The sequence below is a fragment of the Telopea speciosissima genome, chromosome 7, assembly GCF_018873765.1.
Source record: "Telopea speciosissima isolate NSW1024214 ecotype Mountain lineage chromosome 7, Tspe_v1, whole genome shotgun sequence".
Lineage (NCBI taxonomy): Eukaryota > Viridiplantae > Streptophyta > Magnoliopsida > Proteales > Proteaceae > Telopea > Telopea speciosissima.
In genome coordinates, this window is record NC_057922.1 from 48,815,775 (window position 1) to 48,831,258 (window position 15,484).

General features: G+C 37.6%; 1 protein-coding gene across 2 annotated transcripts; it reads right to left on the minus strand.

Moving 5' to 3' along the window:
* Positions 1 to 5,402: 5,402 nt before the first annotated feature.
* Positions 5,403 to 10,401, minus strand: LOC122670144 (BTB/POZ domain-containing protein At1g21780-like). Of its 2 annotated transcripts, none has more exons than XM_043867123.1 (5): positions 10,317 to 10,401; positions 10,160 to 10,259; positions 9,872 to 10,017; positions 6,227 to 6,342; positions 5,403 to 6,120 (listed from the first exon to the last, which is right to left on the minus strand). In XM_043867123.1, the coding sequence occupies exons 2-5, from the start codon at positions 10,201 to 10,203 to the stop codon at positions 5,515 to 5,517; spliced, it is 912 nt and encodes a 303-aa protein (XP_043723058.1). In that variant the 5' UTR covers positions 10,204 to 10,259; positions 10,317 to 10,401; the 3' UTR covers positions 5,403 to 5,514. The 2 variants fall into 2 exon arrangements, with proteins under 2 accessions (XP_043723058.1, XP_043723057.1); XM_043867122.1 differs by having other exon boundaries at positions 5,405 to 6,120; positions 10,143 to 10,259.
* Positions 10,402 to 15,484: the final 5,083 nt, after the last annotated feature.

The following is a 15,484-nucleotide window of genomic DNA, read 5'->3' on the forward strand; positions in this document are numbered from 1 at the left end:
GACAAAAAAAAAAGGATTCTATTTTGAGGGTTGTTATTGACCAAACTAGAATCGAAAAGATTTTGGGAAATCCAAAGGTGAAAGTCACTTAGGTCAAAAGGAGTCCAAAGCAATTGACTAGGCGTCAAACAGACTTTGACAAAAACGGATTCCATCTTGAGGGTTGCTATTAAACAAAATCAGAGGGATTTTGGGGAAACCAGAGGCGAAAATCACCTATTTAGCTTAAAAGGATTCCAATTAGGGATGTAAATGGATCGGATTCGGCTCGGATAGTGCTATATCTGCATCCACATCCGATTAGCTTTCGGATATATTCGGATAATGTTAAATGGATACAGACACGGATACGGATCGGATATTTTATCCGTTTACATATAAATATAACTTTTCGGATAGCTATAGCCTATTCGTATCCGCATCTGTTTAGCTTTCGGACGGATTCATATAGTGTTAAACGGATACGGAAACGGATTTCGACTATTCATTTACATCCCAAATTCCAACACAACTGATTGATGTTCAATCAGACTCCTACAAAAAAATATTCTATTTTGAGGGCTATTATTGACCAGAACAGAACCTAAGGGACTCAGAGGTTAGGACACAATAGGGAGCATCCTCACCAAAAAGAAATAATATTTATAGAAAAATTTCCATCACAACGACTTGAAAACAAAAATCCATTTTATTTATAGAAATGCAAGCATTATAATGGAATAAAATATAGAAATTTACTTATTTTGGAAACCCTAATTTTTGGCATTATGACTACCTAAAAGGGGTAATTGGGAAAAGTTTTTATATGAATTTTTCCATTATGACGGCGTGAAATTGTAATTTTGGGAAAAACTAAAATGTATGCGTACCGTGGTAAATTTTGATTAATTATCTATAATTTAATCTAATAAAATAAATAAATAAATGAAAAGAGGGAGGAGAGATAAAATACTACTTTGGTCCAAAAAGGGATCCATACTCAGTTCTACAGAGTTCTGATGCTTCTGCTATGACCGCGGTGATATTTTGGCTACCAAGGGTATTCTAGGGATTTTCCTATTTCTTGGTCTTTTCTAGGGTTTTCTGAATTTTTCTAGAATTTCTCTCTCCTATTTTATCTATATTTCTTTTTGAATTCTCTCTAGAATTTCTTGGATTTTTTGAACTATGTTTTTCAAATGCAATTGGACTCTATTTATAGCGAGAAAAAACACGATTTTGCGTCAACGTTTGTTAGCAAAACAAGCCTCCCGGCTGACCCATGTGCCGGCGCATTTTATTGGCCTACATGGCAATAGTTCGTTTACAAAAATACAGAAACAGATATGTACGACAATTAATCGGCACTGGATACGACGACTTAATATGGTGATTAATACGACTACTTTTAAAAGTTGAGTACAGAATTAAACTGCAAGAGTCGAGAATTTGAATTATACGATCGGATATGACAATTAATACGCGAACTTGCTAATTATAAATATGAGTGACCGGCCTTAAGCACATGATCAGATATGGATGACCAGCTTAATAAATGTGGTTAATGATATTGGGTGGAGTGGCTCAATGCACGTGGTCATATGTGGATGATGGCCGACGTAATGCACAAAGTCAGATGATATGGGTGACCAGTGTAATGCACGTGGTCAGATATAAGTGATGATCAACATAATGCGCAAGGTCTAATGGTATGGGTGACCGACAATACGAGCAATATAGGTTGTTAACCGAAGGCCCAGATTGACTAATAAGGGATCAATGAGAGTCAGCCAAGAAACAAAAAATCTTTATGCCCAAAACATCATTTAAAATCTAATGCGAAAACCACGTCGATTAGAAGTACAAATTTGAAATCTGATGGAGCAGCAATGGTGCCAAACGGAGTCAAGAGATTTAAAATCCAATAAAGCAGTAATCGCACCAAATGGAGTCAAGAGACTTGAAAAACCAATGGTGCACCAAGAAATTGAAGATCTTTAAGTTTAGAACGCCGAGGGTAGAAAAGTTAGAATTCGATGATGCAGCAATCACACCAAACAAAGGTCTGCAGCCTTGAAATCAGATGGAGCAGCAAAAACAGTTTATTTGGGATTTATTGTCCTCCAATCGGATTTCATGGCAATCAAATGTATACGAAAGAGTATCCATTATGACGACTGATATTGACCGACATAGAATCTTAGGGAAAATACCAAGAAATCAAAGATCCTAGGGACAAGACCGTCTTTGATTGATTTGGATTCCAATGCGATAAAAATCGTGTTGATCAGACATCTATAAAAGAAGATTATGTTATGACGGTTGATATTGGCCGGAACAGAATCAGAAGGAATAATGCAGGAATTTGAAGATACTTAGGTGTATCTGGGAATTGACACTCTACCGGGTTAAAGCAACAGGGGAAAGAAATTTGATGCTCTATTGGGTCAAATCTTAAAGAAATATAATGCATTGTTGGATCAAATTTTGAGATTGGCGCTCCAATGGATCAAGTTCATGGTTGACACTCTAATGGATCAAGATTAATAGGTTGACACTCCACTAGGTTGACACTCTAACGGGTCAAGCACAAGGTTGCCATTTTACTAGTCAAACTATCAAGGGTAAGGAAATATATCACTATGTTGGGTCAAATTCTGAAGGTAATTCTCTTTCGGCTCAAGCCTTAAGATTGACACCCTAACAGGATGAATAACTAAAGAAAAAGAAATATGACACTCTACTAGGTTGAAATTGTAGGTTGACATTCTACTGGGTCAAAAATATAGGTTGAAACTCTATAGGGTCACACTAATAGAGGTGACACTCTATTTGGTCAGTTATAGATTGACACTTTAAGGTTCGAAGATGTAAGTTGACATTCTATGGGGTCAAGTTAATGAGCAGATTGACATTCTAGTGGGTTTGGAAATGTAATTTGACACTCAACTGGGTCAAGCTGCAGGGGTGACACTGGATCATGTCAATTATGGGTTGACATTGACACTCTACCAAGCCAAACCATTGAGGAAAAGAAATTCAATATTCTATCAAGTCAAGTTCTCAAGTTGACACTACTTAGATCAAAGGTGAGGTTGATACTCCATTGGATCAAACTCTAAGGGTGACCTCTACTGGGTCAAATTTTCAAGGGCAAAAGTCTATTGGGTCTAATTTTGAGGTTGATACTTGGATCCAACTATCAATGGTAACTCTTCACTAGGTCTACTTTGCCGATGATACCAGCCTTGAGTAGGTTGTCAAAAAGGAATCTCCGAGGCATCTCGGCGAACTTTCTCTTAGCACGACGGGGAGGAGAAATTACAATGTGTGGTGTTGCTATCATGCATGGTACTGAAGGTGTAGGGGGAGGAACAATTATCATTCCGTTGACTCCTGTATTCTACGATTGGTAAAGCTTTGTGCTACTACTAGCCTGCGATGAGAATCGACCGGACCCCGAAATTGAGAATGGATTGGACAAACAAGAAGTCCATGTATTGGGGTTCGAATCCTCTCATGATTAGGCCCACTTGATCCCTCTCATTGGGTCGGTCCCAACATCAGAGCTGCTTTGTCACGAAACCTGTTGAGATAAGATGTGAACCCCTCTCTGGGTAATTGTCTTACATTTTGGAGTTCCATGTGGGTCAGTGTGATCTCAATATTGTAGGAATATCAGTGATTGAATGCCTTTATCATGCCCTCCCATTTTCAGTCTTAAGATTGGTTGAGGTCCATCAGCTACCAGCGAGCAACATCAGATAAAGACAACTGGAATGCCTGTCCTAACTATTTATTTGTAAACTTGCGAGCTCATAGTTTCCCAATACAATATTTGAGGTGAGCACGGGGTCCACCATCTCGTAGAACCTTTCAGAGGTCCATTTGAACTTATCTGGAAACTTGATCTGGGGGAAGAACACAAAGTCCCTCAGTGTCAATGATTTGGTCTTCGACTTCTTTTATATTTTTGACAATGTGTTCGGGCCAACTCAATTTCTCCTTCAGCTCCTAATCCTCCTACTTCTTGAGCACTGCTGGAGCAAGGGTATTGGCAAACACAAGCTCATCTTCATCTCTAAGACACTAGGGGGAGGGTAGCCCTAGGGAGGCAGGAACGATTTTGGTGATCCTAAAACTCCGCACGTCCAGTGAAATCCATTTGTGAGTGCATCATCTAGATAATATTGGCCAGCATTTGCTCCGTATTGAAAACTTGACTTTCCATGGGATTCTCAATGGGCAGAGAGCTGCTGTTTTGACTTATTGTGCTGATTGAAGGACGGGGTGATACTCTTGATGGGGATACTGATAAAACCATTGTAAGCCTAGCGGAATCAGAATCTTGGATCCAAACAGGTTGAAAAGGTTTTTCTAAGGAGGAATAATACCTCAAAATGACCAGAAAGGAGCAACAGAAGCTTCCAAAAATTAATAAAACTTACTACTGTCATACAATCCTACTTGGGGTGCGAAGGCGCTAATAACATTGACAATCTCTTTCTCCAACACAATTTTGATGGCAATGATCCTATCTCCAACTCTTTTAACTTACACCACATCATCCTTTAGCTATTTGTCTACCACTATACCTACTCCACCTCTATTACTTTGGTCTCCTGAATACTAAAGTTTAAAGTCATCTAAAACCTTAGCTTTTTTACCCTTCTATCTTGTCTCTTGAATATACCTCGTCTCTTGAATACAGTCACTATGAATCCTTCTTTTTTTTACCCTTCTACCTTGTCTCTTTGTCTACCACTATACCTACTCCACCTCTATTACTTCGGTCTCCTGAATACTAAAGTTTAAAGTCATCTAAAACCTTAGCTTTTTTACCCTTCTATCTTGTCTCTTGAATATACCTCACCTCTTGAATACAGTCACTATGAATCCTTCTTTGTTTTACCCTTCTACCTTGTCTCTTGAATACAAGCAATATTAATCCTTCTTCTCCTCATAACATTAATCAACTCCATACTCTTACCCGATAAAGATCTAATGTTCCAAGTTGCAAATCTAGTCTTGCACTTATGGACTGGATTCATGACATGCCCATACCATTGTGCTTGAGCCCTTGTCTACGAGACACTGTAATCGGGGGACGAAGCAGAACATCACAAACAAGGAATGCCCTAGAGAAAGAATGGTAATCCATGAACTCAAGAAAAGGATAACAGAAAAGACGAGTCCATGAAATATACGATTGTGTATGGACTACAAGAAAACTCAAGAGATAGGATCCATGCTCTTCCCATTAAACGATTTGAATTTGCCAAGTTGACATGCCAGGCAAGTCCCATCTACAGCCCCTAACTTGCATTCTATTTGCAAAAATAACATAACACAAGTAGGTCTTATAGATACTATTTTAACCCATATGGTTCTTTACAGATCATTACAAAATAAGGAAAACTAATTACTACAGTTTAATATTTTTGTGAAAGAGAGACATACATACATACATACATTTGGGAGTGGATGTACAGATGGTATTAGCAGCCAATGAGTTTTGTCACATAGGAGGAGGGATCATGCAGGCTTCCAGACAGTAAGTATTTCCTGAAACATTTCAACGACAAGTTCACTATCTGTATGGCGGAAGAAGCCATTGATCTCATCCCTCACATCATATATCTTGCCAAAGTCGAACAAATATGTCAAGCACCCTTTCTTCAGCTTGTTTAGTTGATATAGCCAGGCCTCCTGCAGCCTCTCCAATACATTGCCAGAGTTGATGTCTTCCATGAGGCTATCCTCACAGGCATCTTTGAGGTCTACAATATCGTATTTGTTTGCTGCTCCGAGTAATGCCAACCGGTGCTTCCAGAAATCCTCTTGCTTTATAGTCCCATACAAGTAGCTTAGGAGGGCTGTACATGACTCCAGTGACATGTCTTCTATCTCCACCGTGGAGGATTCTTTCTCCTTTAGGTTGTGTTCAAACATGCTTTGGAACACTGGAGAGCTTGCTGACAGAATAGCCTTGTGGGCTCTCAAACTACCATCATATATGTTGATTGTGACATCTGCATGGATAGCCTCGTTGAGCATACGGGAAAGGCATCTCAGGGTGCTTTGCGTTGCAAGAGACTGTGTTGCTCCATCACAGGGCCATACAGAAAAGGGCTCCCCACCCTGCAAGTGCCAAAAGAATTTGAGTAAGAAATGTTTTAAAGAGGAAAAACCTATTTAGGTTGCGAGTTGACACAAGACTATAATAGAATTATATGAAGAGACTAACATTTAATGGATATATCTTGAGGTCAAGGAATTCAACGTCAATGATGAATCGACCATGAATGGTGGAATCAACAGGCCAGACGAAATCTTCACTGGTCCGGAGCAATCTCTCATGAACTGCAGCATCGAGCAATAATATATTAGCAACCGAAAAAAATAGCCAAGCTACCACAGACAAAGCAACATTACTGCTACACATAACAAATGTTACTTTCAATTGAACAATGTGATTACTTGACCACAAAATTACTGTGTCCAAACAAAGCAAAAACCTTCATGGAGAAAACAAAATATGCATATAGATAGTGGCAATAAAGCAACCAGAAAAGATGCAATCACCACAGTAAAGAGATTTACATGGAAGCTCTCTAAATGAAGGATAACAACGGGGCAAAGAAAAGAAAGCTTCAAAGGGACCATAATAATGTTTCTCCCAAGCTTATATCCACAAATTGAGATAATATGTCAAATGGAGAAAATGTAGGGTTGCCAAAAAAAACTTTAATAAGCCCCTTTCCTCTGACCAAAAAAATCTTTAACAATTCAGTCTTTTAGAGACAACCTGCAGCTGCAGAGATTGATGTACCCAATCAAAATGACCTAGAGCAGAAAAAATGAAGTTTCACATAAGCCCTGGCTGTCGTCCTTTTCCTGAGTTTTTCCACTTGAGAACAACCTCGATAGAACCCCTTTAAAGTTATCCATCTCTCTTGGGCATTTCTCAAGTGAGCAAAACAAAGAAGGAAGAAAGGTTACTAGCTAGGGCTAGCTGGAATCTTCTTGTAGGTGCTCAAGAATTTGTTGCATTCCCTCTATTTATTTGGTGGAAGTTGCTTCAAAATTTTCTCCTGATTGTAGAGTTTTCCACATAAATCTTGGTGTTTGTTGTTTTCCTATTTTCCTTTTTGTTTTTCCCTCCATACTTGCATAGTTCATATTCTTGTTTGTTCAGACAAACAATAATTCTTCTTCTTCTTTTTTTTTTTTTTTTGGGGTGAATGGAAAATATATTAACAAAAAACAACTAAACTGCCACAAGGGCTAGCCAAGGAAGAGGCCCCAAACTAAAGAAGCCAAAAAAACAGCCAAGCAAAGAGGATACATAAAAAACCTGGAGGGGGGGAGGCGCAAAACAATATTTGGACAAGTTGGTCATAAAGCAACCCTATTTGTGGTAATAACAATGTTTCTTGAATACACACATAGATGCAAAGCTGCTTGACTTTTCACCTATTCATACATAACTACACAAGGTTAAGAGAGCATTCATGATTTACAGTTACAAGATTAGGAGTGTGGACATAGATTCAGGTACGTGTCAGATTGGCCAATCCAGATTCCATATTTACCTCGATCCAAGGTAACAGAACGTGTGGTCGTATATGCTGATGGCCAATAGGACCCAATTGGGATCAGACTTTTCATAAAACGAAACCTACACAGCCCAGATCTCTTAAAATCTCAATTTTTTTTTTCACTAGCTAATACTTGGTGGGAGATGTCAGTGTCACCAGATTTAATTACATGTGGCAACATAATCTGCTCCAAGTGCCAATGGTCCTCCAGCATACTGATACGACCAATTGTTTTCATTAAGTGGGATACAATGCCGCCAACCAATATGCTCACTCCCACTAACTATCTTCTTCAAAATATATAAAGAAAAGGAGAAAATGATGAATAATCACAAAAGGAACTTGTGCATCCTACCTTCAAGTAACATTAGAACAAAATATCTATTTGCCAAATTGGATCTTTCACAATTATTTTATTTCCAAATTCATTACAGAATCTAAATATTACGGTATCTTTCCTACCACCGATCATCATTCTACAACCATCACCCACCATAAATCCTAAATATGACATCCAATATTAAGGACTTTCATTCCATTACTTTTCGATGATATGGGAGAAAAAAAAACATGTTTTCTATTTTCTCTACCCATTTGACAGGGAATTCTTCGGTTTGTAAGAAACCAAAGAAATGCCACCCCTAAAGCTATGTTAGAACACTTCAATCATCAATTTCAATGCCAAAAACAATAACCAATAAAAAAATTTGAAAGTGAAATTTTTCTGTAATTTTAGGATCCACAAAGAACAATGAGAAAAATCCAATATGAGATCTTTATGGTTGATTTATCTCAAATACAATATTTTTACTTGATTTGTAGCTTGGACTAATTAAATCTAGCAGAAACAACCACTCCCACCCAGTTTCAGCTCAAGATATGGGGTAGGGATTGAGAAAATAAGATTTCTGTGCAGGTTTCATTTTATGATGGCCAATCCAGACTGCTGTTTTAGCCAAGCTAGCCGATAAGCTGATACGACCAAGTCAGGTTTTACTTTCATTGATCAGGGAAAATATCAGATCGGGACAGGGCCAATCCCAAATACAGCTCATCCAATACAAAGATCCGATACTGATACTTAAATCCATGGCAGCAAGTGCTAAAAGAAGGCAGTAAAACTGCAAGTCAAGCTTTTCTAGTGTAAGAAACTTTGAAGGTTTTTATAAATCTGAATGTTAGGAAAAGTTGCTGATTTGACTTCATCGATTTGCTGAAAAACATTGGAAATTTCTGGCCCTCCAATCAGCTCTATTCAAGTATGACCTCAAATAGAGCTGATTGGAGGGCAAGGATCCATGTAGCCGGCCCCATTTAGTTGGGATAACGCTGAGTTGTTGTTGTTGTTGTAAAGTGGAAGTTCCCAATGATCATTTACAAGTACAGAAGCAACTACCCATCTGAATATATTTCAGCAGCAATACCACATAGATGCTGTTCTATCAGTTTAAGAAGAAACACTACTTGTTCACATGCAGAAATATTATGATAATTGTCTCTCCATTTACTTTTGTATGCACATGAAGTTTAATAGAAAAGTGTCACCCACAACACTGTTCTAGCTCTTACAGGTTCTCATATTAAGCCGAGATTCTCTCATGATAGAATCCAGCATCAGATCAGAAAGATAAAACCTGCTCGGAAAGCACAAAACATACTGAAATTGAGGGAAAAGATAAAAGCAATTTCCTACTGACTCTTTTCCCTCTTAGACTTACACTCTTATGATGAAAAGAAGAATCCTTTCCTCAAACAAACTCAGGATTTAGAATAAAACAGCATATTCTGCAGTCTTATGCAAGAAACTACAAGTGGTCTTAGTATACAAGGAATGTACAGTGACACTAGAATTAATACTTAATTCAAGAATAAAAGATTAATATTTTTAAAATAATTCCTCAGACTAATATTTTATAAATCTAGATACATATCTCCGGGCATTTGGGAGGTAAGCTTAGATTAGCTGGTTAAGTCAGTTCTCCCTTTACCCATAAAAAGAAAATGAAATTGTTCAGACCAAAGTACAAAGAAGAGATTCTGGGACTAGGCTCAGTGCAGGAAACTCTCCACTTTGTTATTTGGGCAGCATTTTGAGCAAGAAAGAACAGCAATTAGAAAAAATAACTTACAATAGTGAAGGGGTGATAGGAATCTGGAACACAGAGCAAGCAATAAATACCTTGTAATAAGAAACAGTAACTGATAATCATCAAAATTTATTATTCTTTCGCCCAAAAACGGAAAGCTTATGAATTTTGCATACTTTAAATTAACGTTGAAAGAGGACATACCTGGGGAGATGTAGGGTCTCCGGTTAGTGCCAAGATTGGAGACACGAAGAACAAATCTAGCAATTGGAGGCTGCTCTTTCGAGACCCGACAAGACTCTGGGAAGAGACGAATGTAGAGATACCGATTCTTCTCAATCGATAAGAACCTGAATTTTGAATACACGATTGAAAAAACAAAATTTTCCTCTGAATTAAAGAAGAACCCATGGATTCAAAGAACTAAAAGAGATAGAAAAGGCTAGATTTGTATGAAGAAGAAGGGATTAATTACCAGTTCCAGATTCCGACCTTGAAGGATTCAGAGCGTCTATGTGCGGAAGGGCCAAAGCCATCGAGCCTCCATTGAGCAAGTCTAGAGATTGTCTCCACCTTCGAATCACTCATCCCTCTCTCTCTCTCTCTCTCTCTCTCTCTCTCTCTCTCTCTCTGCAACTTTTTCTTTAGCTTCTTCTCTCTCTCTCTCTCTCTCTCTCTCTCTCTCTGCAATTTTTTCTTTAGCTTCTTCAGTCCAACGAGAGAGGGAAGAGGCCAAGCAGAGTTCGCTCAGCGTCACCGGTGAAACTTTCACTGCTAACTAATCTATTTAAAATGATGGAGAGAAAAAGAACGGTTATGCGAATTTACAGGAATACCCATGAGGCTTTCCTGAAATGACGAAGTGATTATGGCCTTTAAAGCTAAAGCTACTAGTCGAGCACAAAAGAAAAAGGAAACAAAAATAGCCTACTAGTCAGGTTCCATCTTTATATCCACCAAAAAAAAAGTTCGATCTTTATTGTTACCAAAAAAACACAAGGTTTCAATCTTTAACTGGTGTCACTTGCAAATGGTTTTTGGGATTTAATGTGTGAGATAAAGATAAAGCATTCGGAAAAAAATCCTCTCCAATTCTTTATTTTCCGAATAATGCGATACGTGCAATTCGGGGTCTGGAACTCAACACATGAAAGATACGATATCCAATGGTGCCGAGAACAAGAGGAAAGATTAAAAAAACAAGGGTCAATCGAGCTCAAACCGTTGGATGAAGCATCTTCCATATGTCGAGTTCCAGACCCTGAATTGCACCGCACTCAGCGATTAGGGAGTTGGAGAGGATTTTAATCCAAAGCATTATTGCTTCGCGAATCTAGGTTGGGTTAATGTACATCTGGCAGACTTTGAAAAGGTTCTTGTACGGTAGTTCGGTGATAGATTTAGAGGATGAAATTTTCATCCTTCATGATGCATACTCTAGTGCCGCTTGGTGTCTATCTCTCTCTTTTCCTATGAAATGATATATCAGCCCTTTTGAGGGAGCACCGCCGACATGGCATCTTGAAGTAGGCCTACACTTTTTGCAGGTGGGCATGGCAACCTCTCTAATATCCTTGCTTCTTTGAAAGTTGGCGTGGTTGAGCACCCATCTTTATTGTTATCATTGTCATCCTTCTTATTGGTGCTTATCCTTCTCAATGGGGCTCGTAATAGAATTTCAACGATAACCCATTAATTTTTGCCTTCAATTCTCCATCTACTTCAGGCTTCTATAGGAACCCCATCTCTGATTAGAAGAAAAAACTAGAATACAGAGGCATTCCTACTCGAGGCTTCTGCAGGAACCCCATCTCCAATAAGAAGAAAAAACCAAAAACCGGAGGCATGCGAGCTTGTTCCTCTCTCTCTCTCTCTCTCCCTCTCTTCCTCTCTCTCTCTCTCTCTCTCCCTATAATATCTTTTAAACAAATGAGGCCTAAGTAGGGCAGGTGAGCTGATTAGCCCTCCCCCTCCCCCTCTCCCAACCCGCCGGGTGGTGGACGCAATACTTTTCTTGCCATGCCTGCCTCAAAATGTGAACCGATGATCCAATGTGGTTTAATCTCTCCTTTTCAACCAGCCCTAAACTCAACATGAAAACTTAATGGATCAGACCATAAAAAAACAGTTACAAGTTTGGGCATTCAACCTTATCACTAAGGCTGTTTTTGGTATTCATTCTTGGAACGCATTCTAGGTCGATTTCGCATTCTCGGATGATAAAAACAATCAAGAATGCAAAATCAACTTACAATGCATTCCATGAATGCATACCAAACACAACCTAAGTTTCATTTTCTTTTCTCTTGTTTTTTTGTTTGGTAAGAGCCTAAGCTTCATTTTCAAATTTGATACGATATGAATTACCCTTTGCGTCCCTAAGGCAACAATGAGAACATGATAAAATGCAACTGAAATCTAGCTATCTTTATGTACTACATGAGTATCTTTTTGCCTTTTGCTTTTACATGAAAGAAAGGAAAAATAAAAAGAAATTGATTTTGAATTTGAAGGAGGGAACGTAGGGCTTAAGAAATAACGCATCGAATAGATGTTCTATATTCTTACCAAAAAAATGAATAGATGTTCTACATATATAGTTCTACATGTATATGTAGGCATCCCAAAAAAAGGAACCTCATCTTACTTTAATGGGATATTTGTTTTTCATAAAATTGCATTATTTTATTGAGATATTCTGTACCGTCCAAACTAATATATATTATATACAAAATAAAAAACACATGATTTAATGAATCCTTGTCACTATCTACATGGTGTTACTTTCATGGCCGGGAAACTTTTTTTCATTACTTTTCATTACTTTAAGGAGGTATTTTCTCCGTCCAAACTAATTTATAATATATTTTTTTGGCAATAACGTGAGATCCTCTACATATAGTGGGTTTATTTTTTGTGGTAGATGAAAATTTTATATTGAAGCCTAACCAGCATAAGAAATCCGAATTACATAAGTCAGATATCCAAGAAATGGATAGGGGCCATGATGTCCTACACATAATAGACAACGCCCTCCTACCCAGGGAGTCAACTATGCTGTTAATCTCCCTGAATATGTGATGAAAAGAGCAAGATATAAATTAATGAGATGTCTATTTCTAATGAGTTGAACCCTTTAAAATGCTTTCTACATTCAGTGTTGAATGACTTTTTTTTCGTCAACCAAATGTGTTCAAGGACTTTAGCATCATATTGTGTACTTTAAGGGTGTTGAATGACTTATTTTTCCTCAACCAAATGTGTTCAAGGACTTTAGCATCATATTGTGTACTTTAAGGGTTTTTGTTCTTTCTTTGTGGTGAAAGCACTTTAAAGGGTTCAACTCATTAGAAATCGACTTCTCATTTGGAATTCATTCAAACTAAGGGAAAACATTTTCTGTTCGGGAGCATGACCCTTTCGCTAGTGTGGGGGGCCAATGGAAGTACGCACGAAAACATCAATAGGAGTGGGATTTCCACCTTTCATGAGATTTTTATCACCTCCAATTCCCTGTTCGGCCTAATTCCCCAATTCCTCTAACAAAGGGGAGGGGGGCTGGAATGACCAGCCTACCTCTATCCAAATACTCTGTTGGGGTGGGATCCACCACCCCCTATGGGAGGAACTGGGGAACTGGGCCAGGCAGCTGGGAATTGGAGGTGATAATTTTCCCCTTTCATGGAGCAAGCAATCTTTTCTCCCCATCATATGTCTGGGTTGGGCTTCACTCCCAAACAAACTCATTTTCCCTTAAACTAGATATGACTTATTGCATCTTTATATTTAGGTGAAAGTTTTTTGTGGTTGGCACCCTAAAACTGGTGGGTGTGTGCATTTGGTCTACCATGTGAAGCATTAAAAGATTGATATAGCAATTCTAATAATTGCATATCAATAAACTCGTCTAAATTAATAACATGCCAATTTTAACCTCAAAGCCAATTATTTACCGTGTCATTTAATGGAATGCCCTCCTCCATTATATTTATAAGTGGAGGCGAGATTGTCCTGTCATTGGGGATGACCATTCAAAAATTAATTAATGAAAAGGAGGTGGTTACCTACTTCTCTATCACGAAGTTTTCACATATACTTAGCCTTTTTGCGGCTTATTCTTTCCTTCACGACAACAAATGACACTCTGTCCCATTTTTGTAACAACGGATTCAACTTCACTTCTTCAATCTTAAATGGAAAAGATGAAGTGGATGAATAAGAGGTTCACTTTTCGTGAGCGAGAGAGGGAGAGCTTATTTTCTTTTCATACAAGAAAGAGAGTTCTTAATATCCAATAGTCGCAATTTAAATTACTAACAATTCTTACCAAAAAATTTTTTAATTACTAACAATTAGGGGTGATGTCACTTACCATACTAGACCCAATTTTTCTCATTCTCACATATTGGTCTAGATTCACTTAACCATTTATTATGGCTAATGGGATCAAATATCATCAATTTGTGATGTAGGAATTATAAATTCAAATTCTTCACATATTGATGGACATATGTCAACTAACAATTTCCCACTTATACATCAATGCCAGTGGAATCAAGATTCATATTCTAATGACATTATATCATATTTGATATCTAGAGTTTCGAAAGTAATGTATATCCTCTCAAGAATATATATGCCAACTTATATATGCTATCATAAGAGGGTACTGAGTCTAAATCTTAAAGGGGTAGGTCCATATTAGGATCTAACCCATCATGCAATGTATCAAATAATACATTTTCAATGTAATATTCACCAATACATACTTGATAAGTACAACAACATCCAAGTACATACATGATAAGTAATTATTACAAGAAAAAAACTCTCAATTTAAAGTAGATTAATTGCGCATCAGTGATGAATAATTGATAAGGGATGCCATTGAAGAGACCGATTATGGCCCGGTAAATGACCGATCGAACCTTACCATGTTCATGCATGGCCTCTCAAGGCCCGATCACTTAAACGATTGGGAACGGTGCTATGTTTTAAATTGGTGATGCCCGATTAAGCCCGACCGAAACCGACCGTCACCGAACAGTTGACATCCCTACCTAAGTGTATCTAATTAGATTTATGAATAATTAGTAATTAGATTTGCTATGTTAGACTAAGGGAATCAATGGAGTCATTTGTTGGTCTCCTAAGTTTGCTGAGAATCTAAGTTCAAGAAAAAAGAAGAAGAAGAAGAAGATGAGAATGAAGAAATGGAGATGCTGCTAATCCTATATGTGCAATTGGAATATCACCTAGTGCTGGAAATATTGGAAAGAAAATACTAATTTAAGGTTGGATTTATTAAATGAGTAAGGAATTGAGAAATCGATAGACTATTTGAAATCTGGAAGATGTGTTTAGAGTTCTGGACACTTGAACTATGGTTGTAAGGTAAATACATCTTAGATTTCTATTTTGATTCTAATAGTTAGTTTGGAGTGATGAGGATTTGTTTGTAAATATTTACATATTGATTTGAAGGGGCATATTCAATTTGGAATTGAAATTGGAAGTTGAAGTGTTGGATGTTAGACTAAGATGAAATAAAAGATAACAAAGTAAAGGTATGTGAGACTAAGTGGTTATATATTTTGTTAAATTTAATATCAAGTATTAATTAGTGATGGAATTGGAAGGTATAATTGGTTGTTGTTCAAATGTTTTGTGGGTAGAAGTCCTACTCAAAGTTCTGTAGGATTCCTACTCAGAGTACTAAGAAGAACAGAGGTCAAAACCCCATTTTTATCACTTATCTAAATTGAGTTTTATATTCTCGCAGATTGACATTTGGGTAGTATAGAGGTCATATCTATC